Source organism: Lynx rufus, unplaced genomic scaffold, assembly GCF_022079265.1.
Source record: "Lynx rufus isolate CCGP_SWC_20201006 ecotype Redwood Valley unplaced genomic scaffold, mLynRuf1.p SCAF_2, whole genome shotgun sequence".
Lineage (NCBI taxonomy): Eukaryota > Metazoa > Chordata > Mammalia > Carnivora > Felidae > Lynx > Lynx rufus.
The window spans coordinates 191,640,117-191,666,643 of NW_025814834.1; the positions used below are offsets into that span (position 1 = coordinate 191,640,117).

Consider the following 26,527-nt stretch of genomic DNA (forward strand, 5'->3'; position numbering starts at 1 on the left):
GGAATCTGGGAAATGCAGTTTGAGGCTTCCAGCCCCCAAAATATAGGGGAAATTATGGAAGGAAGTAAGAATGGTTTTCACCCAACAATCTGGTATGGTTTGTTTTATCCCTTTGGCTAGTCAGTGACGTTTATATACATTTTTCTATCCATATTTAACTTTCAAACAACATTACTGTTCCCCTTAATATGATGCAAGTATCCCTCATATACATAAAGATGTTGTTATAGGCTAAGTTGTGTTCCCCTCAAATTCATATGTTGAAGCCCAACTCCCAGTAGCTCAGAATTTGACTATATTTGGAAATGGAGCCTTTATAGAGATGTTTAAGTGTGGGCCTTAATTCAGCCTGACTGGTGTCCTTATACAAAGAGGAAATTTGAACACATAGAGACGCTGGATGTCCCAGTTTCTTTACAACCTTGCAGGGTTTTGAGTAGAAGCATGAGCCGATCTCACATTTTTAAAATGATCACACTGGCTGCCATGTCACAGATAGAAAATAGGGAGTAGGGTGGAAGCAGAGTGATCACTTTGGAGGCTGTTGTAGCAGTTTAGAGAGATGATGATGGCTTGGATCAAGGTGGTGTTAATGGTGCTGGTGGAGGTAAAGAGTGATCAGATTGGGATGTGTTTTGAAGATAGAGCCAGTTGAATTGACTGATGGCTCAGATGGGGAGCGTGAGAAGAAAAGAAGTGTCAGGGAGATTTCAAATATTTTTGGCCTGAACAATTAGGAGAATCAAGTTGCCCCTTACTACACTAAAATCAATCTGGGAGAGGAAGAGGGTCGGGTTACCTGTGTTGGGGAGCAGACTCAAGGTTTTGGTTTTGACACGTAGATTTTGAGATGTCAGTTACTGATATAAATAGAGACATCAAATAGAAATGGAATCTACAAGTGTGTATTCAAGAGAAAAAATGAGGCAGAATGAATAGTTTGGAAGATGTCAGGATATTTAAATCCAAAGGACCAGAGAAGATCACCTATGCCAATGATTTTCCACTGGGATGTTCCACCCAGTAGAGAAGCATTTGGAAAATTGCCAGAACATTTTGTGGGGGTGGGGGATGACATGATGATTAGGGTGGGGACCACTACAAGGCTTTAATGTGTGGGACCAGGGCTCCTGGGCTTCCTGTAATGCTTAGGACAATCCTGCACGACAGAAATTGTCCCACATTCCACATAAGTTTCAAATGTCCTATCAGACATTCGTTTGGTGGAAAATATATTGATTGTTTATGTCAGTCTAGAGCCTAAACCTATTCTCCACATAAACACAGAGTATTTTTTCTATGGTTTTAATATGTACTGAATATCTCAGGAACACCACTTCCGTGTGATTACTTGATGGCAGAAGGTGCTTTGTCTTGTTCAGAAAATCAGCCGCACAGCTGCTCTCTGTGTTCGAGATGCCAGTCCAGTTCTCCTGGATCAGTCTGCATGTGCAGCTTTGGCAGGCATAGTGATTCTAGGAATGGCTGCAAGCATCTGATGATTACATTAGGGCTTCTGGTGAAGTTGTGCATAATTTATACATGTTCGAATATGTGACACTTTTCTGCGCTGGTTTCCTCTTCTTTCTCCTTATAATATAGGGAATTAAGTTCATTATTGTGAAATTGTGGATGTAGAATGGTGTGAAAGGTACTCTCCATTTGCCCCTCCAGACCTGATCCACTCTCGGCTCTTGGGTTACTTGCTCTGTGCCCCAGGAGGCAGACTTTAATGAATGGTGTCAATCAGCTCCATTGCCCAGTGGCTTCCTGTTGAGTTCGGCCAAAGGGAAATACTGCTCCCTCATCCTGGCTCTTCAGACCTTGGGATAGCACACAACTCCCTCCAGTGCTTCCTCATTCCTTGTCAGTTCCCTTAACTTTGCCCACATCGTTTTCAATAATCCCTTCATTAAACTGGCTTCAATTGGACTCAGCTTGAGTGTGCCATCTGTTTCCTGCCAGGCCCTAACTAATACACTAGTGACATTATTTCTGAATTTCATTTCAGGACAGCAAAGGGCAAATTACAAAAGATTTGTTATAAAAAGGGAGTAAATCCAGAATGTGGAACATTCTTGAGGACAATTGAGCTGGTTTCTGCAGTAAATCAGTAGAATGAAAAATAAAGGGAGGGGGAGGATTGCTAGCATTAAAAAAGATTGAAAGGGCACGACAACAAAATGTAATGTGTAGACCTTGTTTGGATCCAAATTTGGACAAACCCCGTGTAATAAGGCATATCTGAGACACAAAGGAAAGTGTAGTTGTGGACTGGTTTTTTTTTTTTTTTTTTTCAACGTTTATTTATTTTTTTGGGACAGAGAGAGACAGAGCATGAACGGGGGAGGGGCAGAGAGAGGGAGACACAGAATCGGAAACAGGCTCCAGGCTCTGAGCCATCAGCCCAGAGCCCGATGCGGGGCTCGAACTCACGGACCGCGAGATCGTGACCTGGCTGAAGTCGGACGCTTAACCGACTGCGCCACCCAGGCGCCCCAGTTGTGGACTGGTTTTAAGTGATACCAAAGAACATTTTTAAATTTTGTTAGGTTTGGTCAGGGCATCATGGTTGTGCAAGAAAATGGCACATGTCTTTAAGAGATGCATACTGAAGTATGTAGGAGTGAAATGACATGATGTCTGGGATTTGTTTCAAAATACTTCTGCAAGGGGGGGCACCTAGGTGCCTCAGTCAGGTAAGCGTCCAACTTTGGCTCAGGTCATGATCTCATGGTCCGTGAGTTCAAGCCCTGCATGGGGACTCTCTGCTGTCAGTGCAGAGCCTGCTTCAGATCCTCTATCCCCCTCTCTCTTTGCCCCTCCCCTGCTCGTGCACTCTCTTTCTCTCTCTCTCTCAAAAATAAATAAACATTAAAAAAAATTTTTTTAAATACTCAGCAAAGGGTGCCTGGATGGCTTAGTTGGTTGAGCTTCCAACTCTTGATTTCGGCTCAGGTTGTGATCCCAGGGTCATGGGATCGAGCCCCGCATAAGGCTCTGCACTGGGAGTGGAGCCTGCTTGAGATTCTCTCTCTCTCTGCCTCTGCCCCTCTCCCCCGCTGGTGCTTGCTCTCTCGCACTCTCTCTCTCCATCTCTCTCTCTCTCTCTCAAAAAAAAAAAAAAATACTTCTGCAAGGAAAAAAGAAAAAAAGAAAGGGATAGACAAAGCACTTGGTGTAAAAGGGTATAGATAAAGCAAATTCACTACTATTAAATGCTAATAATAGATATATGAAGATACATTGTACTGTTCTCTCTACATTTGTTTGTATGTTTGAAATTCTTTATGGTAAAACATTTTGAAACTAAATTAGATTAAATTTAAAAAGGACGTTGTGAGGGGCACCTGGGTGGCTCAGTCGGTTGAGCGTCTGACTTCGGCTCAGGTCATGATCTCACAGTTTGTGAGTTCAAGCCCTGTGTCGGGCTCTGTGCTGACAGCTTGGAGCCTGGAGCCTGCTTCACATTCTATGTCTCCCCATCTCTCGGCTCCTCCCCTGCTCATGCTCTGTCTCTGTCTCTCAATAATAAATAAATGTTAAAAAAAATTTTTTTAAGGACGTTGTGTCTAATAGGGGCATCAACCAAGGCAGGAAGTGAAGATAAGAGATTTGGATTGAAACAGGAATGTATCCAGACAAGATCTATAGAGGGGAAAGGGGGCAAGAGAATATTGATAATAATGAGAACAAGGGCCCTAAGGTAGGTAAATGGGCAAGGTGAAGGGTAACAAAAAGGTGGTAGGGTCAATGGGCTGGATGTCCTGAAGAAGTTGAAAAGTTATTGGATTCAGGATACTGACAAGAGTGAGCCACAAAGACAAGTGGTGATGCTCAAAGAATGATACTTAAAAATAAACAAAATATTAGCTTTAAGATCAATGAAAAAATATATATTTAAATTAAATATGTGGAAGTTTCATAGAATTAGTAAGTGAATCTGATGAAACTACTAGATACATGGTGAAGATACAAACAAATGTATTTCTATATACTGGCAAGAAACAACTGGAAAATGAAATTTACAAAGTAATACCATGTATAACTGCATGGAAAATATCAAATTCCTAGGGATAAATCTACTGAAAGATGCATAAGACCTCGACACTGACAATTCCAAAACATTCTTGAGAGAAATTAAAGGCAACCTCAGTAAATAGCTATTCCACGCTCATGAATTGGACAACTTAATACTGTTAAGATATCAGTTTTTTCCAAATTGGTCCATAGGTTCAATGCAGTCCCATCAAAATTCCAGCAAGCTGTGGTGTGTGTGTGTGTGTGTGTGCACGCGTGTGCATGTGTATCTCTGTGTGTGTAAATTGACAAGCTGATTCCAAGATTTATAATGATAATCAAGGACCTAGCATATCAAGAACTCTGTTTTTTTTAAGTTTATTTATTTATTTTGAGAGAGAGAGAGAGAGGCGGGGAGGGGCAGAGAGAGAGAGGGAGAGAGAGAATGTCAAGCAGGCTCCACACTTTCAGCACAGAGCCAGATGTGGGGCTTGAACTCATGAACCGTGAGATCATGACCCGAGCCGAAACCAAGAGTCGGACACTTAACCAACTGAGCCACCCAGGTGCCCCTCAAGAGCTCTTGATGAAAAAGCTGGAGGACTTACATCATCAGATTTCAAAATTTACAATAATAAATAATACAGAGCACCCTGGGAGGAGCAATAGACAAATAAATCCCTGGAACAGAATAAAGATTCCAGAAACAAACCACACATACTATATATATACTATCTTTTTAAAAAAAAATTTTTTTAATGTTTATTTTTACTTTTGAGAGAAAGAAAGAGACAGAGACGTGAGGTGGGGATGGGCAGAGAGAGGAAGACACAGAATAGGAAGCAGGCTCCAGGCTCTGAGCTGTCAGCAACAGAGTCCGATGTGGGGCTCAAACTCACACACCGTGAAATCACGACCTGAGCTGAAGTCCGATGCTTAATGGACCAAACCACACAGGCGCCCCAATACTATCTTTGATTTACATCAAAAGTGTCACCGTAATTAAGTAGGGGAAGGATGATGTTTTTAATTTTCAAAACTTTTTTTAAGTTTATTTATTTTTGAGAGAGAGAGAGAGGGAGAGAGCTAGTGGGGGAGGGGAAGAGAGAAAGAGACAATTCCAAGCTGATAGCACAGAGCCCGACACTGGGCTCGAACCCATAACTGTGAGATCATGACCTGAGCTGAAATCAAGAGTCTGATACTCAACCGACTGAGGCACCCAGGCACCCCAAGGGTGATCTTTTAATAAACAATGCTGGAACAATTAGATGTTAGTGGAGAAAAAGGAACCCTGACCCTTAACTCAAAACTATAACAATAAATTAATTTGAGATGGATCATTGACCAAAACATCAACACTTCAACAAATTTCTAAATAAAACCATAGGCAAAATTTTTTTTAATTGGGGTAAATAAAGATTTCTTAATCAGATCAGAAAACACAGTAACCATTAAAAAATTGATAAATTGGACTTAATTAAAATTTAAAAATATGAGGTGCCTGGGTTGGCTCAGTTGGTTAGTGTTGACTCTTGATTTTGGCTCAGGTCATGATCTCATGGTGGTGAGATAGAGCCCCGAGCCAAGCCTGCAGTTGGGCTCAGTGCTGGGAGTAGTTCCTGCTTAAGATTCTAGCATTCTCTCCTTCTGCCCCTCCCCCACTTGCATGCGTGCGCGCTCTCTCACACTCTCTCTCAAAGTAAAATAAAATAAATAAGAATGTTCATAGCAACTTTATTCATAATAGCCAAAAGTGGACAAAATCCAAACATACAACACAAGAATACAACAATTTGGATTTTTTTTAATTTTTATTTATTCTTGAGAGAGAGAGAAAGAGACAGAGCGTGAGTGGGGGAGGGGAAGAGAGAGAGAGGGAGACACAGAATCTGAAGCAGGCTCCAGGCTCTGAGCTGTCAGGACAGAGCCAGGCTTTGGGCTCCAATCCATGAACCATGAGATCATGCCCTGAGCCGAAGTTGGCTTAACTGACTAAGCCACCCAGGCACCCCTGAGAATATACCAATTTGTGGTATGTTTGTAAAAGGTAATTTTATCAGCAATAAACAAAATGAAAAAAAATACTAATATACAGAACAACACAGATGAATCTCCAAAACATTGTGCTAAGACAAAGAAATCAGACACCAAAGAATACATACTATATGATTCCCTTCATAAGAAGTTCAAGAATGGGCAAAACTAATCTATGATGATAGAAATCAGAATAGTGGTTACCTCTGGTGGATTGGGTATTGATTGAATGGGGTGCAGGGAACCTTCCTGTGAGATGGAAGTGCCTCTGTATCTTGAACTGAGTGGAGGTTATATGGGTGTGTACATACAGGTAAGTTGAGCAATATAATTAGTATTTGTCCATTTTCCTATCTGAAATACCGTGATACCAAGTTTTAAAATAAGGAGTTTCTTTTTTAGTTATAAAAGCAAAATAAATAGACACTTTTTACAGGAATTAAAACAAATGTAAATAAAAGGATGAAACCAAGACTTGACTCCATTTCTGAGGACATGGGTCTATCTTCAACTCCCTGCAGGTCTGAGATGGGACAGAGGGAGGGCGTGTTTTCTGCAGATGACAAAGGGCAGATCCAGGATCTGTGGGGGCAAGCCACAAGGACATAGTTTCCATTTGAGATGAGGAAGATCGTTTTCACACCTTACTCCAGAAATGAAACAGGCGGACTTGAAACAGTCTGCGGTGGCAGTGTGTGGGAACAGAAGGCTCCCAGCCAGCCACAAGTCAGGGATGTTGTAGAGGGCATCCAATACCAGATGGGGGGTGGATTAGACCACCCACATCTCTTTCCTTGTGGCCTCCGCCACTGGGTCCCTTTAAGAAATAGTAGTGAGTGGAGGCACCTGGGTGGCTCAGTGGGTTGAGCATCCAACTTTCGCTCAGGTCATGATCTCACCATTGGTGAGTTTGAGCTCTGTGTCGGGCTCTGTGCTGACAGCTCAGAGCCTGGAGCCTGCTTCAGATTCGGTGTCTCCCTCTCTCTCTCTGCCCTTCCCCTGCTCGTGCTCTGTCTCTCTCTCACACACACACACAAATAAATAAACATTAAAAAAATTTTTAAAAGAAATAGCAGTGAGTGGCACAGCTCCTCTCACACACCAAAATGCCACTCCTATTAACAGAGATGGCCACGCCCATCTGCTGGCATCCATAGACTGCTGGAGAGCTAGCTCTGGAGTCTGGTCTCTGGTAGAAGTGAAAGGGCAGGCAAGGACACAGGACAAGAGTGCTAGTCCTTAAGAAACTGACAATTTGGTGGGAAAGCAAAAATAACCCTGAGCTGGGAGTGAAAGCTAAATTCTGATGGATTTCAGGGCAAGCTTGCTCCAAAATATGCTATTTTGGCATACTGATTATTTTGAATTAAAGTTACTTAGGAAACAGCCAGTGCAAAAAGGACACTCTGACCCTCCTTTGTACCCTTGAAAGCAGGGAATAAATCTCCTATGTGAAAGATTACCAGCAGATAAAGAGACATCCTTACCGCCAGAGATGGGAATTCAGGGCCAAAGCCTATATAAACACACCTTGTTACTTTTACTAATTCACTACCCAGCCCAAATTTTGTTTAGAATTCCTTACTAACTGAAGCTCCCAAACATAAGTTTTCTTTGCCCTGTCAATTCTTCGCAGATTTATGTTTCTTTGCCTATAAGGTATAAAAGTTGCCAACTTTGGTCACTTTCCTGAGATTCATATTTCTATGAGTTCCCATAAGTATGAATTAAATATTTCTCGTGTTCATCTGTCTCATGTCAATTTAATTCTTAGACCAGCCAGAAGAACCTTGAAGGGTAAAGTAAAATTCTCCCCTCCCCCCACCCAATAATTACATCTTGCTTCTGCTTCTGGAGGGCTGTGTGATGTTGTGCAACTCCTTTGCCATCTCTGAGCCCAGGAGCCAGGCTGGGTGGTTCCCCTGCATTTCCCAGTACAGACATCCTTCCAGGCTGCACAGGGGTCCTAGAGGGGAAGGCACTGGGATGAGTGACCACTACGACCACAGTGGGAAACAGGAGTCAGGGAGATTCCAGGCCTCATTCCCCATCTCTTAAACTACTGTTAAAGTTAACGGTTACAGTTACTGCCCCAATTAACAGCAACTGCCCCAAGAAACTGCCCCCTCCCTGCTTCTCTGGCCCTAGGTCACCGGCAGAACATCCCAGACTCCCCACAAGCTATCCAGGCCATGTTAGATCACCTAGGGGTAGGGATCCAGTACACCCACCCTAGGCCAGTTTCAGTAGGATCTCTGCCAGACAGAAGGCAATTTCCTGGATAATGAGCAATCAGAGCTCACTCTGGGCTTGGCCTCTTTAGGGCTTGGGCCTCACCCCGGAAAGGTCCTTGGGCCATAGCAATCAGGGACTTCCTTGATTGCCCTGGAGATATGAGCATTGCCCAGCTCTGCCCAGCTGCCCTGGAAGAAAAGAGGAAGGCCTGGATCTAAGCCAAAACGCTCAGACCTAAACCTTCCCTGGCTCTCTACTTTCTCTGTCACTGCTGCTTCTTTCTTCTCCCCTCTATCTCCTGCCTCCCTCCCTGGGGTTACAAATAAATTTTAGCAAGTAGGGAAATTTGCAAATACAGAATCTTCAAATAACGAGAATCAAGTGCATGTTGTCCTAGGGGAGCCTGGAAGAACCTCTGACTGAGCCTGGAAGAGTCAGGGACGACTTGCAAAGAGATGCTACTTTGGCTGTTCCTGTAATACAGAGAGGTCCAGGCAGGGGGCTTGTGACCACAAACTAAGTCATGTGCTTTAACAAAGAACTATTTCTTTCCTATTCATTCCTAGGTATTTCGTTGCTGTCATAAATATGGTCTTCTCTTTCACCATATCTTCTAACTCAGCACTGAACAGAACTTTCTGTAATGATGGATTTGTTCTATAACTACGTTAAAAGAGTAGGCACAAATCACATGTGGCTATTGAGAACTTTAAGTGTGACTAGTATGATTGAGAAACTGAATTTTAAAATATTTTTAAAAATTTTTTGTTTTGTTTGAGAGAGAGAGAGAGAGAGAGAGAGGGAGAGTGAACGAGCACGATCAAGTGGGGGAGGAGCAGAGAGAGAGGGAGAGAAAAAAAATCCCAAGACTCAGGGCCTGAACTCACAAACTGTGAAATCATGACCTATGCCAAAACCAAGAGTAAGTCGCTTAACTAACCAAGCCACCCAGCTGCCCCAAGAAACTGAATTTTGAGTTTTACTTAACTTTAGCTATTTTTAAATGTTTATTTGTTATTTATTTTTTAAAAGGGCTTTTCTATTTATTTTGAGAGAGAGACAGAAAAAGAGAAGGGCAGAGAGAGAGAGGGAGAGAAAATCCCAAGCAGGCTCCACACTGTCAGTGCAGAGCCTGATGTGGGGCACCAACTCATAAACTGTGAGATCATGACCTGAGCCAAAGTCGAAACGCTTAACCGACTGAGCCACCCAGGTTTCCCTATTTTTATTTTTTTAAGTTTATTTTTTTTAGTAATCTCTATACCCAGTGTGGGGCTTGAACTCATGACCCTGAGATCAAAAGTTGCATGCTCTTCTGACTGAGCCAGCCATTCGCCCCAATTTTAGCTATTTTAAATTTAAATTCAAATAGCCTCATGGTTATCATGTTGAAAAATGTAGTTTTAACTGATTGCAGTTTGTATATATAATAGGTATTAATTTTTGTATGTTAATTTCATACCCCATTTCCTTACAGAATGTTGTTTACAGTAGTTTTTCAGTTGATTGAATTGGGTTCTCTTGGAATACAAACATGTCATTGACAAATAAAGATAATTTTACCTATTATTTTCTAATTTTTATTGATTTTTCTTGTCTAATTGCATCAGCTAATACCTCCAATTAAAGGTTATATAGAAATATTGGTAATAGTGTGTATTCTTGTTCCTGATTTAATAGAATTTCTAAGTGTGGTTTCTTCTTTTTTATATAAAAATGATACAAACAGGTGACAAATAAATTGTTCTGTCCCTCTAGCTTGCTCCTCTGGTGCTCCCTGAGCTACTGAGTTGAGGTGCCACCGTTTCCCAAGTTAGAAATCTAGGGATAACCTTCATTTCTCTCTCCCTCTCTTCTCCCTTCCCTTTTCCTCCCCTCCTCCCTCCCTCTCTGTATTATCCAGGCCAACCAGCTGCCAAATCTGTCTTGTTCCCATTTCCACTGCCACCACCCATCTTGTACTTTTCATTGCCTAGAAACATTAGAAGAGCATTTGCTACATTAGTCACCCTGCTTCCACTTCCTTTTTTAAATTTTTATTTTAGTGTTTGTTTATTTTTGATAGAGAACACACTAGCAGGAGAGGGGCAGAGAGAGAGGGAGAGAGTCCCAAACAGGCTCCCCATTGTCAGCACAGAGCCTCATGTGGGACTCAGTCCCCAGAACTGTGAGATCTTGACCTGAGCCAAAACCAGGAGTTGGGCACTTAACTGACTGAGCCACCCAGGCACCCCACCCTGTTTCCACTTCTTCAATCCTTTCTCCACAAAGCAGATGATATGGTCTTTCTAAACTCTTGGTCTATCTTGTGGTGTCCCTACTTAAAACTTGTCAATGTCTTCTCTCTTCTCTTAGGGTAAAGATCAAAAGGCTTCATTCACATGGCCCACAAAGCCTTGAACCATTTGCTTCTGCCTTAAAATCACTTTTCTGTTTAAATTCCTCCAATAGTTTTTTGGCTATTCTCAAAATAAAATTTGAACTCCTACTGAGGCCACAAGGCCCTGGATGGTCTAGTTCCTGTAGACCTCTCCAAACTCACCTCATACTACCTGCATTCACTGCACTTTGGCTGCACTGTTTCCTTTGAGTACTTCAAATACACCGAGCTCTTTCCTACCTCAGTCTTTGCACTAGTTGATTCTTCTATCTACAGTGCTTTCCCCCAAGCTTTTTGAAGGTCTGCTAATTCTCCTCCTTTGTGATTCAAGTCAAAAGCATTTTCTCAGAACATTCTTTCCTGGGCACTCAATTTAAAATAGTCTCCACACCAGTTCCCTCTATGACATCACCCTACTTCTTTCATGGTGCTTCTTACGATCCAAAATTATCTTATTTATATGCCCACTTATTTGTCATTGGTCCCCACTGAGCATGTAAACTCTATTTTATTTACCGCTCTATCCTCAGAGCCAGTGCATGACACACAGTAGGCCCAATATAAATATTTGTTCCATAAAATGGATAGCCAAGGTCAGAGTCAATGACAGATCTTGGAATTCCTTCTTTGCAGTGTTGAAAGGTGTTGCTTGCCACTTTCTTCCAGCAGGTGGAGCCAAAGCCACACCTGTTTCTTAGCGAGAGTAGGGGGTGGGATGTATGATTGGCATGGCTGAGGGCAGTAGGGCAGAGTCAAGAGACAGGCAGGATTTTCTGTAGTAATGCTGGATCCAAGCAGAGAGGAACTCAAGAATGCGCTTCTCAAAGGATGAGTAGATATGAGCTGTCCAGAAGGCACGTCGTGTTGCCAAAGACCCAAGGAGTTTCTGGGATCCCTGGGTTGCTTTCCTACTCACCCCCCCAACCCCCCATATCATCTTCTAAGAAATAAGCAGGGGGTCTTTGAGGAGAACAATTTTCTGTGAGCATGAAACTGAAGAGGGGGTTTTCAATTCCCAATCTCCATTGTACAACTGGGGGAAATGGAGGCCAGAGAAAGGCATCATGGTGGGTCAGCGCCAGTTGGGTGTGGCTCACAAAGCCTTCTTGCTGGAGCTTGCGTTTAAAAACTCAGCTGCATAAGCCCCACCCCACCGTGCCCAGCCCTGAGCTCAATATGGGAGACTAAAGTGGAAGGGGTGTGGATTCTCAAGAGCTGCCCCAAGGGACAGAGGTGCAGGAATTGCTTTAGAGAGGCATTCTGGAGCCAAGGTGTATTGGACCAGTGTCTATCAGATGGACCAGGGGCCAGAGTATGTTCCAGGGCTGGGCAGGTGGCCTGGGGGCGCTGGGGAAATCAGCAAAGGTCTCTGACTTCCTCTTGAAAGCAATGGGGACTCACAGAAGGGTTTCTAAATAGGATGGCCACTTTGGTTATCTTGGATAGTTTACAGAAGGAATGTGAGGAGATCAAATCAAAGACAGAGACCAGTGAGGCTGCTGGTATAATCCTCCTGGTGAGAGACCGGATAAGTAATTGTAGGGATGGGAAAGAAGCAAGCTTGAGTGGTTTAGGAAGTTTAAAATAATTTTTATTTTTTTAAAGACAGGATTTGGTGGGTGTTGGGAGTACAGGGAGAGGGGAGGTAGGAGTGGGTTTCTGCAAACATTATCTGAGTCCCTGAGCACTCCAACTACAAAGGCCAACCCAGAGCCCAGGGCCCCTGGCCTGCCCAGGCAGCCTGACCCTGAGATGGCAGCTCTAAAGGCAGCAGGACCTGGCTTGGCGGTGACCAGACTCTTGGTTCACACAATGGCCTAAAGTAGTGGGTGAGAGCACTGGCCTTATAGCCAGACAGAATGGATTCAAACATCGTCTCCTCTGTCTGATGACCTCGGACAAGTTACTTTTCTGTGCCTCAGCTTCCTTATCTGTAAACTGGGAATAATAATGGACTCACCTCACAGAGAAATTATGCATCTGGTTGTGCCTGTTAGTAACACTTGATAAATTTATGAAAGTGGCTTGGCAGAACTTCAGAGCAAAAATGGAGCCTCCCCTGCTCCCTCCGAAAATGGAGCCCTAGACCCAAAGTAAAAACCAAGCCTGAATAGAGCACACACTTCTCTTCTCTGGCCTGCATTTATCCATCTATAAAATAGAGAAGCTGGACCGGTACCCCTGATCCTGCCAGCTTGGCCTAAGTGTATGAGACCCAGTGATGTGCTGGGGGGCAAGCTCCTAGAGAGCTGACTGTTAAATTTTTGGGAACTTCTGTTAGTACATCCATTGGTAGGTAACCTGAAATTGGCTACAGCAAGAGCATTTACACCATGGAAACAGACAAGCGCTATAAACCAGGTCTTCCCCAGCAGCCTCCTCCCCACCAGAGGTGGTTTTTTACCAGCACACCTATGGGGAGAACCCTTCCTCAACCGACACACGAACCCAGCCAGCTACAGTCTCACTTTCCAACACCATCATTAACAGCTACGGGGAAAGAATCACAGGTCTCGGGACCCCACACAGCCCCAAGCACATAGGATATGTGCCAGCTCCACATGCTCAGGCAGGCACAGAGCAGAAGGCACAGGGCACAGGCCTGGGCAGAGCAGCCTGTCTGTCTGACAGCCAGCAGGTCGCTCTCAGACACAGGGGAGTGGAGAGTGGTGGTTAAGGTCCCGGAGTCTCACAGACCTGGGATGATATTTCAGTACGGTAACTCTTGGCCATGTGACCTTAGCCACGTCCCTCTCTATACTGGAGCTCAGTTTTCTTCTCTTTAAAGTGGAATAGTCCTGACATAGCAAGACAGCTTCAAGGATTGAGTGTGAACACCAACAAAGTGAATGTAAAGCCTCCACACTGTGCCTGGTACAGATAGGGGTTTAGTAAATGTTAGCCGATGCTGTTATCACACCTCCAGACACATTCTTCCCCGCCGGGGCACCTGCAGCTTAGTGTTCCCTCTCACCATCTGCATCTTGGCACAGAAGGGGTCAGGGCAAAGTGGCTGAGGGCAAAGACAGAAACAGGAACCTCTGGTTTCCAGCTTTTATCAAAATTAATAACATTAATAGCTCACAGACATATACATACACACACATTGCTATGTACATGGTCATTAAGTTATTAATTAGTCTCTGTATAAAACGTTTCCACATTAGTGTTCCGGGCTAGGCCCGATCAGTCCTTGGCATATTCACAGTAGCAGCCCCAGGGCTTGGCCCCATGGGCAGGCAGACGTGAGGCAGGTGGCTATATGAACAGCCCTCCCCGTGGCAGGCACAGGAGGTATCCTGGACCACTTACTCTTGAAGTCTTTGGCTCCCTTCCTGGCACCTGGAGACCAGGTATTCAGCGATCAGGCAAGTAGGTCCTGATTTCTTCTGTGGTCCGGGACCCAGGCACTGTGGATGGTGGCTTCGGGCAACACAGCAGACCCTAGAGGATTCTGGCCAACTCTGTAGAGTCTGTGTCAGAGCAGCCAGAGCTGCTGGCCTCTTCCCTGCAAGAGCCGAAGGAGACGGGTTGGAGGAAGCATCCTTACCCCTTCCCTGTCCCTAACTGCCTTGTGCCTTGTTCCGCATAGGACCTTGGCCCTAGTCTTAGCCAGCTGTCAGGTGTGTTTTTACACAGTTCACAACCAGTGCAACTGTACAGGTGAGTCTAAACTATAGGATATGGACAGTTTGCTCACTCCCTCTCTCAACCCAGAAACTGCCGGTTGGTCTGTCTGCAACTCTCATTGCCCACAGGGTACTACAAGCCCTGGAACTACACTTTGGACTTGGGCTGGCATGATTCACTTGACCCTGCCTTCTGGTCTCCCGAAAGGCAGGCTCAGGCCACACCTGAGACCCTGCACACCAAGAGAGCTGTGAAGAATACAGGCCCTGGAGTGAGAACGTCAGGGTGCAAACCCCAGTTCTACTCCTTATCAGCTGGGCCAATTACTCTTCCTGGCTAAGCCTCTGTTTCTTCATCTAACGAGTGGGAATTGTAGGAATCTCCTGACACCTGGGGTTGTTGAAGAACTGTAGGAGATCATGAATGCCCATTCCCTAAAATGTAAACTCCACGAAGGCAGAGATTCTGTTTGTTTCATTCACTAGAGCAATGCCGGTCACATAGTAGGTTTCCAATAAGTATCTGTTGAATGAATAAATGTAAAACGAGCCAGCACAGTGACCGGCATGCAGCTAAGTATCAGAGAGATGTCAGCTGACATTATTATCAGTCAGCAGTGAGAAGGGGAAATAGAGCAGGAACCATCGAGGGAAGATGGGCAGGAGGTTAAGTCAGGATTTGGCCACAGGAGGCATGAGCTGAGGGGCTAGATTGGATGATGCCCCCTCCTCCACCCCCCTGCTCTCACCTCAGAGCCTGCAAGTCCTTCTTGTTCTGCTGCCGCTTCTCCTCATCAATGGGGTACAGCTTGAAGAGCAGCAGGCCTAGCAGGATGAGGACTATGGGGGCTATGGTCACCAGCATCTTCAGTGTGAACTTGACACGTGCCGGCTGCGAGCAGCCACGAGTCTGGTACCCGGCAAAGCTGTGGGACCCAGTGGTCAGGGGAGTGGTGAGGGCAGGGCACCTGGGGCCCAGCCCTGCCCAGCACTGCTCCAAGACCCCACCCACTCACTCAAGACTGAGGGTGGAGATGCCCAATGAGACTCCAGAGGCGAACTTGGTGAAGAAGACGTAGAAGGAGAAGAAGATGGGCTCGGTTCCATGAGACTGGGGCTGCTTCAAGTGGAAGTCGTCAATGACATCAGGCAGCATGGACCTGCAGAGTGGTGGCAGCCATGAGGACCCACCCACCCAGCACTCCAGGGCCCCCGCTAGCCCATGTGGTGCCTCTGTGTCAGTAAGAAGAGGTGGCCCTCTGAGACTTTGTAGGCCCAGGGCACACAGCTCTGTGAAGTTCACAACTTCGTGGATGTTGCCCCAGTCTAGGCGTGCAGCTTGGTAAGTAGAGTGCAAACCAGATTTAAGCCCCCCATGTCCCATCCTGATTAGGTGTTTTTGCACAGTTCACAACCAGTGCAACTGTACAGGGAAGACTTGTTCTACCCCCAACCTGGACCCACAGAATGGTCTGCGGGAGAAGTTCCTGCGGAATTGTCCCCCAGGAGTTTCAGAATAGGGGCTAGGGGGCTGGGAAACATAGCCAGGTGGGCCTATATACACTCACCAGGGTAGTAAGAAGGCCGCTGCTACACTGATGCCGGCTGCCACGGCTACCACGTATGTGATAATCAGATTACTCTTCATGAAGGCCACCAAGATGAGAAATGGCACTGCTGACTAGGAGAAGGGGTGAGTATGGGAAGATGGGTCAGCCTGGAGACTTCCACCAGCAATCCCCAACCCAGTCCGGGCCCTACCCCTTCAGCCCCACTCACTGAAATCCCAATGTATACTGCTGTCTTCTTGCCAAATCGGGTTAGGAACCACTGCCAGATGGGAATGGTGAATGTGGCCGAGAGCTGGGGATGCACAGTGGGGGGTGAGGGAAGTGGGTTAGTCATGAACCCCTGTTGCCCTTCCCAGGACCTCAAAGAAACTCCTAGCAGCCAGATGACACCATCTGGGCAGTAAGAAAGCTGACAGGCACCACTGACGGCTCTCCAGGGGAGCTGAGAGCTAGTCCCAATCTTATCTCCTGCCTTCTCTGAGCTCAGCTGAGCATAGCTTCTCAAAGTTCTTGGTTTCTGCTATGTTCTCTACTGGAATATCTTGCCCCACATCTTTCACAGTCCTATCTAAGCAATTGTAGGTCAGATCCAACTGACGATTCTGAGATTCCTCCCTCAGCCCTCCTAATCTTAGTCGGTCCAGGAAATATCCTCTGACTATCCAAAGAACCATCTAGAAGTCCAGGCTGCCTACCCACCCTCGGGGCCCCACACACACCATGATGGCCAGGAGCAGATTCTGGAATTCATTTCGGAAGCCCAAGGTATAGGTGCAAAACAAGGCGAAGTTCCCCTCCACCAGCTGGGGGATGGGCAGCATATAGGAAAGGAAATGTAAGGAAAGACGTGAGGTCAAGGCCAAGGCTTCCCCATGTTCCAGGGACCTCTGCTCACCCCACCCCCAATCCATCTGTCCCTCAGGCTTCGTCACTGAGTCCTTGTTTTACCCCACCCCTATTGCACTCCCCTCAACCCCCACTCATCCACTCCCCACCACTGCCTGCTCTCAGGCTGAGCATGTCAGGCCCCCACTCACCATGAAAGCCAGGGAGGTGAAGAGGAAGCCAGCAATAAGTTTGACATATGGGCCATGGCTCATGACCAGTCGGAGGCCCCGAAAAAAGGACATCGGCTCAGCCTGCTGAGTCTCATAGGGTTCTGGGAGCCAGAGGGGACAGTGAGGAAGGAGCAGCGACACCTCCCAAAGCCTGAGGCCCAGGCAGAGGGACAAAGCCCTGCAGCGCCGGGGCCTGCACCGCTCCCCAGGGATCCCTCACCTCTCTGCTCCCGCACGCCCAGGGTGAGGATGACAGCACAGATGACATAGATGGAGGCAATAACTCCTGCCGCCAGCAGGTATGCATTTTGCTGCAAAGGGGATAAAGGCAACATAGAGACCATCAGTCTGATCTCATCCCAACTCTCAGCAGCTCCACTCCGTGGGCCAGTCCCTTCTCTGGGGCCTGTCTCCACTGATGAAGTGGGAGAACTATCCTGGGCTGGCTGCTGCTTCCCATGGCTAGGCAAAGTCCAGAGGAACAGAATGTTAAGAAGCCAGGCTATGGAGTGTGAGAGCTCCCCCAGATCTAGTTTCTGTAAATCACTAGTTCTATGACCCTGGCCAAATTATTTAGAATTATCAGAAAAGTGGGCATATTAACAGTTTGTAGAGCAGATGCCCAATATTCACTATGCTGAGGATGACTGCAAACCACCCCATTGTGCCTCATCTCCCCAGATCCCTGTGCAGCCAAGGGCCTCACCGTTTCTTTGAGTGAGGTGGCGCTCTGTGTGTGATTGGTACCTTCCGAAGCCAGTGCAGAACCATTGGGGTCCTGGAGGCAAGGCGTATCCGCTTGGCCCACGATTTGCCCCTGGATCGCTGTGCCCAGCACGGTGCCCAGTACCTCCACGGTCATTCCTGAATGGTAAAAGGGTCCTTTGGAGGGGCCTTGTGGCTTGTAGGCCCCCAGGGAGGAAGGTCAGGTGGACAGATGCCCAGTTCTAGCCCCAGGTGATGGTAGCAGCTCCAGGAGGGTAGATACAGGGTGGTGAGGCAGATGACGCCTTGGCCTAAACTTATGGCCTTGCTTTGTATGACCTCTGGCTGGCTAGTCCCTGCACCTCTCTGTTCTCACCAAAGCAATAAAAGGATCAAGTTATTTTTGAGATGGTTTTACACCCACTCCCAGCAAGGGAAGAAATGTGGCGGGAGGGTCAGGAACAATAGACCCACGGTCCCCGGTGGATGGATCAGTGGGCTGGAGAGAGACTTACGATACGCAGTGGCAGAATCCCGCTCACTCTGCTCTGTGCTGATGAACATCGTGAGAGCTGAGTAGGGAACGTGGAAACACTGGCATGGAAGAGAGGCCCTTGACCAGTCAGATGATGGACAGGCAGATGTGGCTTTGGGCACCAACCCTGGAGGCCCCAGGGACTGCCCTCATTCCTCCCCACCAGACACCCAGGGGAGGTGCCCACACTCACCGTGACCAGTGTCTCAAACAGGCAATAGAAAAGCAGGTACCACAGGGCCTGGCCCTGTGGGAAGTCAGGCACGAACCAGATGAGGAAGTAAGCAATGATGGCCAGGGGTGTGGAGAAGATGATCCTGAGGAAGGGGAAGGTCTGAGTAGGGGCTGGATGCCAAAACTCCAGGATCTGGGCCCCAGCCTGGACTGCTCTGTAGTCCCACAGGGTGCCTGCCGGGAAGGAAATTCCTCCCCCTGAATCTACCCACCCCAGGGTCTCTGGGAAGAGGCTAATGGCCAAGCCCGGAAGGGCTGACTTCAACAGTGGCCCTGGACTGAAATCCTGAGCACAGAGCAGGAGGCCAGACCCTGAATCTTGCCTACATCTCCCCAGTGGAGAGGGCTCCCGAGGCAAGGGCTTCCTATGGGCTGGGGGAACTGAGAATGGCAGCTAACCCTCGGGTAGTAGGGTGGCAGGGAGCAACCCCAATACCAGTGTTCTTACGCGCACACACATACAGTCAGCACACATACACACACACTGTGGGCACACACACAGCGGTAGGGGAGGCTGACTCCAGGCGGAAGGACTGGGCTTAGTGAGATAACTATAACGGGATGTAAATGTGTGCCTTCCCACTTGTGCATTCTACACCGTCGCAAAAGCGGTTAGACCTCAGGAGGGACCGACTGCATGTCATTAGTACACACAGGCAGCAAAGAGCAGCGGCTAAAAGAAACCCCTCTGGATCCATACTTCAGGAACCCAATTCTGGCTCTACCAGTGACTATAAATACCTTACAGGTTATTTAACTTCTCTGAGGCTCATTTTCTCATCTGTAAAATGACACTAGTAACAGCACCTACCTTACATTCCACATTTACTCAAAAGATATTCAAGTGCCAGCAACGTGCTAAGCACTATTCTTATTACTTAGGATGTTACCAGTGAACGAAACAGACGAAAGCTATGGCCCTGGTGGATCTTACATTCTAGTTGGCAAATGAAGAATAAGCATCATTTAAAAGTTATATATATTATTCAGCCTTAAAAAGAAATGAAAGTCTGACACAGGCTACAACCCAGATGGACCCTGAGGACATTGTGGTAAATGAAATGGGCCAGACACAAAAGGATAAATATTGCATGATCCTGTTCTCAAGACACCTAGAGTAGGTGTTCAGGGACAGGGAGTACAGTGGTGGTTGCCAGGTGCTGTGGGGAAGGAGGTATGGGAATTATTTTTTTCATGGGGACAGAGTTTCAGTTTGGGAAGATGCAAAAGTTCTGGAGATGGATGGTGGTGATGGTTGCACAGCAATGAGAATTCCTCCCCCTAAATCTACCCACCCCAGGGTCTCTGGGAAGAGGCTAATGGCCAAGCCCGGAAGGGCTGACTTCAACAGTGGCCCTGGACTGAAATCCTGAGCACGGAGCAGGAGGCCAGACCCTTGATGATACTGAAGGGGTTACAATGGCGGGGGGTGGGTGCCTGGGTGGCTCGGTTGGTTGAGCGTCCGACCTCGGCTCAGGTCATGATCTCGCGGTTTGTGAGTTCGAGCCCCGCGTCGGGCTCCGTGCTGACAGCTCAGAGCCTGGAGCCTGCTTTGGATTCTGTGTCTCCCTCTTTCTCTGACCCTCCCCCACTTGTGCTCTGTCTCTCTCTCTCTCTCTATCAAAAATAAATAAAATGCAAAAAAAATTTTTTTTAATGGTTAAAATGGCAAAAATTTATGTTATGTGTATATTTTACCACAGTTTTCAAAAGGTTATGTATTAGAAGGTGATTAAGTGCCATGGAGAAAAGAAAGCAGTCTAAAGGGGATTAGGAGTATGGGGGTAGAGGTGACAAGAGCAGACAGGGTAGCCCTCATGGAGGTGCTGATATCTGTGCCAAGACTCAGCTGAGAGGAGGGAGTTGGCCTTGAGCAGTTGTCTGAGGCAAATGTGTGTCGGGCAGGAACAGTCAGTGCAGAGGTGCTCAAGCAAGTTTGAGGAGAAGCAAGGAGCTACTGGGGCTGGAGTGGAGTGAGCACAGGAGGTGGGATTAGGAGATGGGGTTGGAGGACATGGAGTACCAGGTCATGTCCTTACAGGCCACCGTAAGGACTTTGGTTCTATCTCACAGAGCTGAAGTAGTTTTGAGACTTTAATAAGTTGATACTAAAATGTAGAACAGTGCTTGGGACATAGTAAGTGCTCGCTGTGACTACCACACCAGAAAGCCCAGCGGGAGAGTACAGGTCCACGGCCAGGGAATCAGACCTCAGGCCCAGCCCTGCTGCATCCCAGCCTGCCCTTGTGACCCTGTGGATACTCTGCCTCTCACCACGTGGCCTTGGGAACTCCAGGGAGAGCATCTGTCAAAGTCTTCCTGGCCGGAGGGGTGGATGTAAGTGCCGGCTAAGGGCAGGGGCTGCTCTGAGGCCTGAGAAGATAGTGGGCCACAGGGCTGATGAACCCGGAAAGGCGCGGCCTCTACCCGCACCACAAAAAGGGGCTGGGTCCCGGGCCTGAGGGACCTAGGTCCTGGCTGTGGTATGGACCAGGAGGAGGTCCCATAGCCTACACAAAAGCCCCTCAGCCCCCCACTGATCCAACGTGCGCTCAGACACAGGGGTGGAGGTACCATTCAAGAAGTATCACCCAGAATTACCACCTGAACAGGTGAGGACATGTACGCAGACACCGTGCTAAGTCAGAAACCTGCCTGAAGGCCCCTCAGCAACTTCACCAGGCTGGCTGCCACACCTGCCCAGCTCCAGGCCCTCAGATCCTGCTTCCCACAGGGAGGGCCTCCTCTTTTCTCCCTCTCTGCTCTCCCCCCTCCTTCCCGAATCCACGCGTCAACTCGGAGAACAAGGGCTCCTTCCGTCAGCCTTCGTCAAACACTCCTTCCTCTCCTTTCGCTGAGAAGCTGAGAAACCGAATGTGACTGGAAGTAACCCAGCTGCTGCCGCCGGCCACCGCAAGGGGCTGTCCAGGGTAGCTCTCTCCCATTGGCTGTGCCTCATGAGGAGATGTGGCAGCAGAGCCCCACCTCCCACAGGCTGCCAGGGACTCGGGTCTGGGGCCCAGCCTTGTGGGCTGGCTCCTACCTGGGCGGCCTGTCCAGGTGAGGCGGATGGTCCTGCCTTGCAGCCACCCCCATCCCATCGCCATCTCCCTCCCCCTCCCCCTCCCCACAAATCCACCCCCCCCCACCCCCGCAGCCCTGCAGCCTGGATCAAAGGCCCCAATCTGGGCCTTAGCCAGGGGCTGGTGCGATTGTGGTGGGAGGGGGGCCTCGTGGGAAAGGAAGTTGTGGGGGTGGAGTGGGAGCTGTGGGAAGAGCTTTGAAGGCCGGAGACCAGGTATGGGCACCCCTGGGGCAGGAAGGCGCCCATTTGAGCCTGGATGGGCTGGAGATGAAAGGGGTATGTCCACCCCCCTCCCCCCACCAAGCAGGATGTCCTGGAGAGAACCAGAGCTCCAGACTGTCAGCTGGTCCCGTGTGTCTCCCTTGGCTGTGTGATCTGTGGTACTACCTCCCCCCACTTTGCCCTATAGCCTGAGGCTGAGTAGTGTAGGCTTTGTATCAAGGGAAAAGGTAGTTTACATCATCCCAGGGGCCAGAGATTATGGTTCTGCAAATCCCATTCTTGGTATTACCCTCCACCCTTGACCACCAGGAGCTACTCTGAAGGGGTGCCAAATTATACATTACTTAATATGTGCCAAGCACCGTTCTAAGTACTTTACATATAAAAAAAAATTTAATCCTCACCATAAATGCACGAGATAGGCATAATTATTATCTCCATTTTGCAGATGAAAAACTTGAGGCTCAGAGATGTTAAGTGATTTGCCCAAGGTTGCATAGCTGTGAGTGGTGAAACACAGGCAGGCTGGCTTCCGAGTATAACCTCTCAACCACTATGCAGCACTATCTCTGCCGCTATAATGACTGAGGGGGAGGAGTTAGAATTCCAGCTTCGCAGGAGGGAATGGACTTTGGGGAGCAATGGGGCCTGGTGTAGGGGAAGCTGCTCAGTCTGGCAATTTAGCCAGCCTGGGAAATGAGTTGGCAGAGCATCCATCCCAGTGCCCATGCCTGGGGCAGCTGAGGCCTCAGCTGGGTTTCAACACTCGGTTTTCTGCGTCATTTCTTCTCACCCCCCAGCCTGTGACAAGTCAGATGGAAGGATCAAGAGTTAGTGGGCATGCCTGAAGCCCTGCCTTCTGCCACCTCAGAGGAGCCTCTTTTACTCACCAGGGCATGAGGCGGCCCAGGCGGGTCCAGGAAGATTTGCTAATGCAGAAGCCCACGAGGGGGTCTGTGAAGGCATCCCAAGCTCGGCCCACAAATAGGATGATGGAGGCAGAGAAAGGGTCTACCTGGAATGGGGAACAGGTAAAAGGTGACCCCTTCATCCTTCTACTCATCTCAACCCTTGATGGTAGGCAAAAGCAGGGCCTCCCTCCCCATCTCAGCCAGGCCCTTGGGACTCTGGGCTGCTCTCACTCAGGCCTTCATCATCTTCTCTTGCCTTGTTCATAATGATAACAGCTCCCTGATAACAGCCAGTGCAGAGTGCCTTAGAAGTTTTCCCAGATCTGCTCCCTTATGTACTCCCTTCCAATGCCCTTGAAAACACTCCCCATTGACTAGAATGAATCCAGAATCACTTCCTTGCTTCCCTCTCACAGCCCTGAGCGCCAAGCACCTGGTATCAAAATGAGCATTTGCTCACTTGACTACAGTGGGCCTCAACTTCCCCATCTGTATAATGGGAGTTATGATCCCTATCTTACAGGACTGGAGTTAAGATCCCTGTCTTACAGGTCAAGCTCTATCTTGGATGTGGAAAGGAATCTTTAGATGCTTTTAAAAAGTGACCTGTGACTATCCACTGAAGCCGTCCCCCTCCCTGCAAACCTTTTAGGCCTAAATAGTTTCTCTGGACTCTTCCTTACATCCATCAAGGCTCTACTATATTGCTTTTGCTCCAGGAAATAGGGAAACTGGTGGCCTCTCTCACACTGTAGTTTCCCCAAACTGACTCTCCCTAACCTCACACTCATGAAGACAATTCTATACTTTGATTGCAGGTTCCTCATATTTGTACCCCACTCAGGACCCAGCCCATGGGAAAACTAGCTGCTTGAAAGAAGTTATTTGTCCTTTCTGGGGCTCAGTGTTCCCCACCTAGAAATGGATACAATGAAGATGCTTTGCCTGCAGTGGCTGTTGAGCCTCCCACTCTCCCATCCAGACAAGGTGAATTCTCAGGATGCCAGGCTGCTGGCCAAAGCTTCTCAGAACAGAGAAGAACCCTGCTTCACCCTAAGTACCTCTCTCAGTCAAAGACCCTGTGCACTGGGTGCCTTAACCTAGCTCAGCACTTGGGGGCCTCTCTGCCCACTGACATGCCTCGGCCTCTCAGGTGAAGGTGGGAAACAGCTTATGTACAAGCCTGGCAACATCTACCAGCCCCTGAGCTGGGCCAGCTGACTGTTGTCCAGCTGGGGACACGGTGTGCCAGTCTCTTCTAAGAACACGGTCACCAGCAGGCTCCATTCTTTCTCACACCACTGTCTGCCCCTCCAGGCTCTGTTGCTCTTGCCAGGCAAGAAGTTGCCTGACCTTGCCAACTAAGACTCCTGGGGCAGATAGACTCCCCTGCTGAATACTTTCCAAAGCAAGCCTTCTTATTTCTTATCTACAGCTGACTCTGAGAGGCAGCAAAGTAGGGATTCCCAGTCCCATTTCACAGATGGGGAAAACTGAACGTATCTACCCTCCCACCTCAGGATGCTGGAGGAGCCCTGGTGGGCTCAGCCCCACTTACCTGAGCCACATCCAACAGGTAGATCTGCAGGAAGAACCCCAGGGCACAGCCCGTCACCTGGTAGGGGGCCCCCCCAACTGCATAGCAAAGCTTGTTGCAAATGGACAACTGTTGTTTCTTCTTTGGTTCCTTCTGGGAAGAAGAGGAAAGGATGAAAAGAGACCCAGGATCCTGGCCTCCATCCTAGAAGGTTCCAGAGGCAGGACCATTCTTCTGATCCACTCTGCCAGGAGGAACAAGTCTACCTTGCCCTGTTCCCACCCAGGGTGATCTCACTTCCTACAAGAAAAGAAAGGTATTCTCTATCTTAGGAAGCTGGAAAAGGGGATTCCATACCAAGGAAGTGGCCCCTAAGCCACCCTACCCCCAGATTCTGAGTTAATTTAGCAGCCCACCATCCCTAAAAACAAAACAAACAACAACAACAACAACAACTTCCCGTAGGGTTCCAACCATGCTCTGTTCCAGTTGGAGGGGGAGCATGCTCCAGCAGCAGACCTGTGGACCTGTCCCCACCAGGCACCACCAACCGTCACAACCTGAAAATCCTCCGGCTGCCAAGAGCCGCCTAAGCCCAGCCCCTGCTCCCGCCCTAGTTCAGAGGCCAGGACCCACCTGCCTACTGGGTGAGGGGCCCAGCCCAGCTGGCTGGGGGCACAGCTGTTCCTTCCATCTGTCCCAGAGCGACCCTGGCCCCTGTAGTCAGCCAGAGCTTGAGGCAAACCCGGGAGCTGTCCTACCCTCCCTCTTGCTATTCCCCATCCCCAGTTCCTAGGGAACCTTGGAGAGGGGAGGAAAGGCCTCTAGGTACAGGGCTGGGCCCTATCTGGGTGGGGCACTAGAGAGATTGAGTTTGCCCAGGAAAGTGAAGATTACTCATATTAGAGCATAATTGCTCCCCCCCACCCCCACCCCACACACACACTCCGCTCCTTGCAAGGATCACTTAATAAAACTAAAAGGAAACGGCAGTCACCTCCCAGGCAGGTACCTATTGCCTGGGATCTCCCCCTGGAGTCGCCTGATTCAAATGGGTCCTTCACTAGGTCCAGAGAGCTGGGGATGGGGTCGAAGGTCAGGACACGCAAAGCAGGGCGCGCTCATCAACACCCACACTCACACAAGGGCCTCTCTCTCTCTCGGAAGTGCTGCTCTTTTAAGAGCAGAGAGCCCTTGTTCTTATGAATGAACTTGAGCGGCCCTCACCGCAGAGTTGAGGTGCCAGCGCGGGCATGTGGGGGTGGGGAGTAGGGGCTGAGAGATGGGGAATTAAGGGGAGTTTCCCGGATTTCTGGGGTCTCTGGCTTCCAGGGCGGCAATCCTAAACCGCTCGTCACAGAAGAACGGAAACCGGCTGAACACAGCCAGGCACCACGTGAAGCTGCCGGCGCGGCCGCTCGGCGGAGAGGCGGGGTGGGGATGAGCAAAAGGGGGCGTCTACAAATCCTCTCCATCACCCCCTGTCCCCAAGGCCGGTACACCCGGGCCCTCCCCTGCCACTGGGCTAGCCTGTCCCCGGCTAGCCCGAGGCGTCCGGAACCAAACCTCTTCCTCGACGTCCCCATCTCAGCTTGCTCTCACCCCTAGCCCTCCGCCCGGGGGGGTGGGGGGGGCGGTGAGGGGGGGTCCTCACCTTCACCTGGGCCGGCCGTTCAGTGGCTTGGAGGATGCCGGTGGGCAGCAGCCCCGCCGCGGAGCCGCTCTCGGAGCCCTCTCCCTTGGCCATGACCCGCGGGCCACGCCGCCTGGGACCGGAAAGCCGGGATGCGCCTCTGCTCCGCGGGACTCCGCTCTGCTGGGACTCCCGTCGTGGCCGCCGCCGCCGCCGCCGCCGCCGCCACGGCCGCCTCTCGCTAGTAAACCCGGCGGGCGGGCGAGGCGCACACTCCCCTGCACGCCCCCTCGCGCCTCTTAAAGGCCCGGCCCTGCCCACTCTGATCCAATCGCCGAGCCGGCTGCCCTGCCTGCAGCCAATCTCCTCGCCCGCCTGGCGGCTCTCCCGCCTGCCTAAGCCTCCCAGCCTCTCTGCCACTGAGCCACGTTCTCAAAAGCCGGCATCCGGCTGCGCGTGCTCCTCGCAAACCCCGGAGAAGACCGGGAGACCCACCTGACACGCACGAGGAAACTGAGAACTAAGGCTGGAAGGGACCTGCCCGAGGTGCCCCAGAGTGAGTTCTCCCTGAGTCGGGCCCACGGCCGGTGACTTCTGACCCCCATGGCTAGGAAAGGTAGGGGCTGGGAAGCCCACTGCCCCCCCCCCTCCAAAATCAGGAGTCAGGTCGTGCCTCCCTCTCCTCCAAACCTGGATGGAGGATGTAGCGCTGGCACTTCCAGTATCGATGTCCCT

The 26,527-nt window shown here is 49.1% G+C and overlaps 1 protein-coding gene across 1 annotated transcript; it reads right to left on the reverse strand.

Annotated features, from left to right (window-relative positions):
• Positions 1 to 13,044: 13,044 nt before the first annotated feature.
• MFSD2A (MFSD2 lysolipid transporter A, lysophospholipid) lies at positions 13,045 to 26,036 on the reverse strand. Its single transcript, XM_047085708.1, has 14 exons — positions 25,814 to 26,036; positions 24,181 to 24,312; positions 22,602 to 22,726; positions 18,364 to 18,487; positions 18,151 to 18,229; positions 17,637 to 17,794; positions 17,151 to 17,241; positions 16,910 to 17,031; positions 16,592 to 16,675; positions 16,081 to 16,164; positions 15,870 to 15,982; positions 15,318 to 15,461; positions 15,051 to 15,227; positions 13,045 to 14,180 (listed from the first exon to the last, which is right to left on the reverse strand). The coding sequence occupies exons 1-14, from the start codon at positions 25,904 to 25,906 to the stop codon at positions 14,117 to 14,119; spliced, it is 1,590 nt and encodes a 529-aa protein (XP_046941664.1). The 5' UTR covers positions 25,907 to 26,036; the 3' UTR covers positions 13,045 to 14,116.
• Between the last annotated feature and the right edge of the window lie 491 nt (positions 26,037 to 26,527).

Bases quoted from the DNA above. Each gene is read 5' to 3' on its own strand.
- MFSD2A (XM_047085708.1), bottom strand. From the start codon at position 25,906: ATGGCCAAGGGAGAGGGCTCCGAGAGCGGCTCCGCGGCGGGGCTGCTG. The intron at 24,313-25,813 runs GTGAGGACCCCC...TCTTCTTCCCAG, and splicing joins AACGGCCGGCCCAGGTGAAG to AAGGAACCAAAGAAGAAACA. The intron at 16,676-16,909 runs GTGAGTGGGGGC...CCCATCCCCCAG, and splicing joins TCACCTCCCTGGCTTTCATG to CTGGTGGAGGGGAACTTCGC.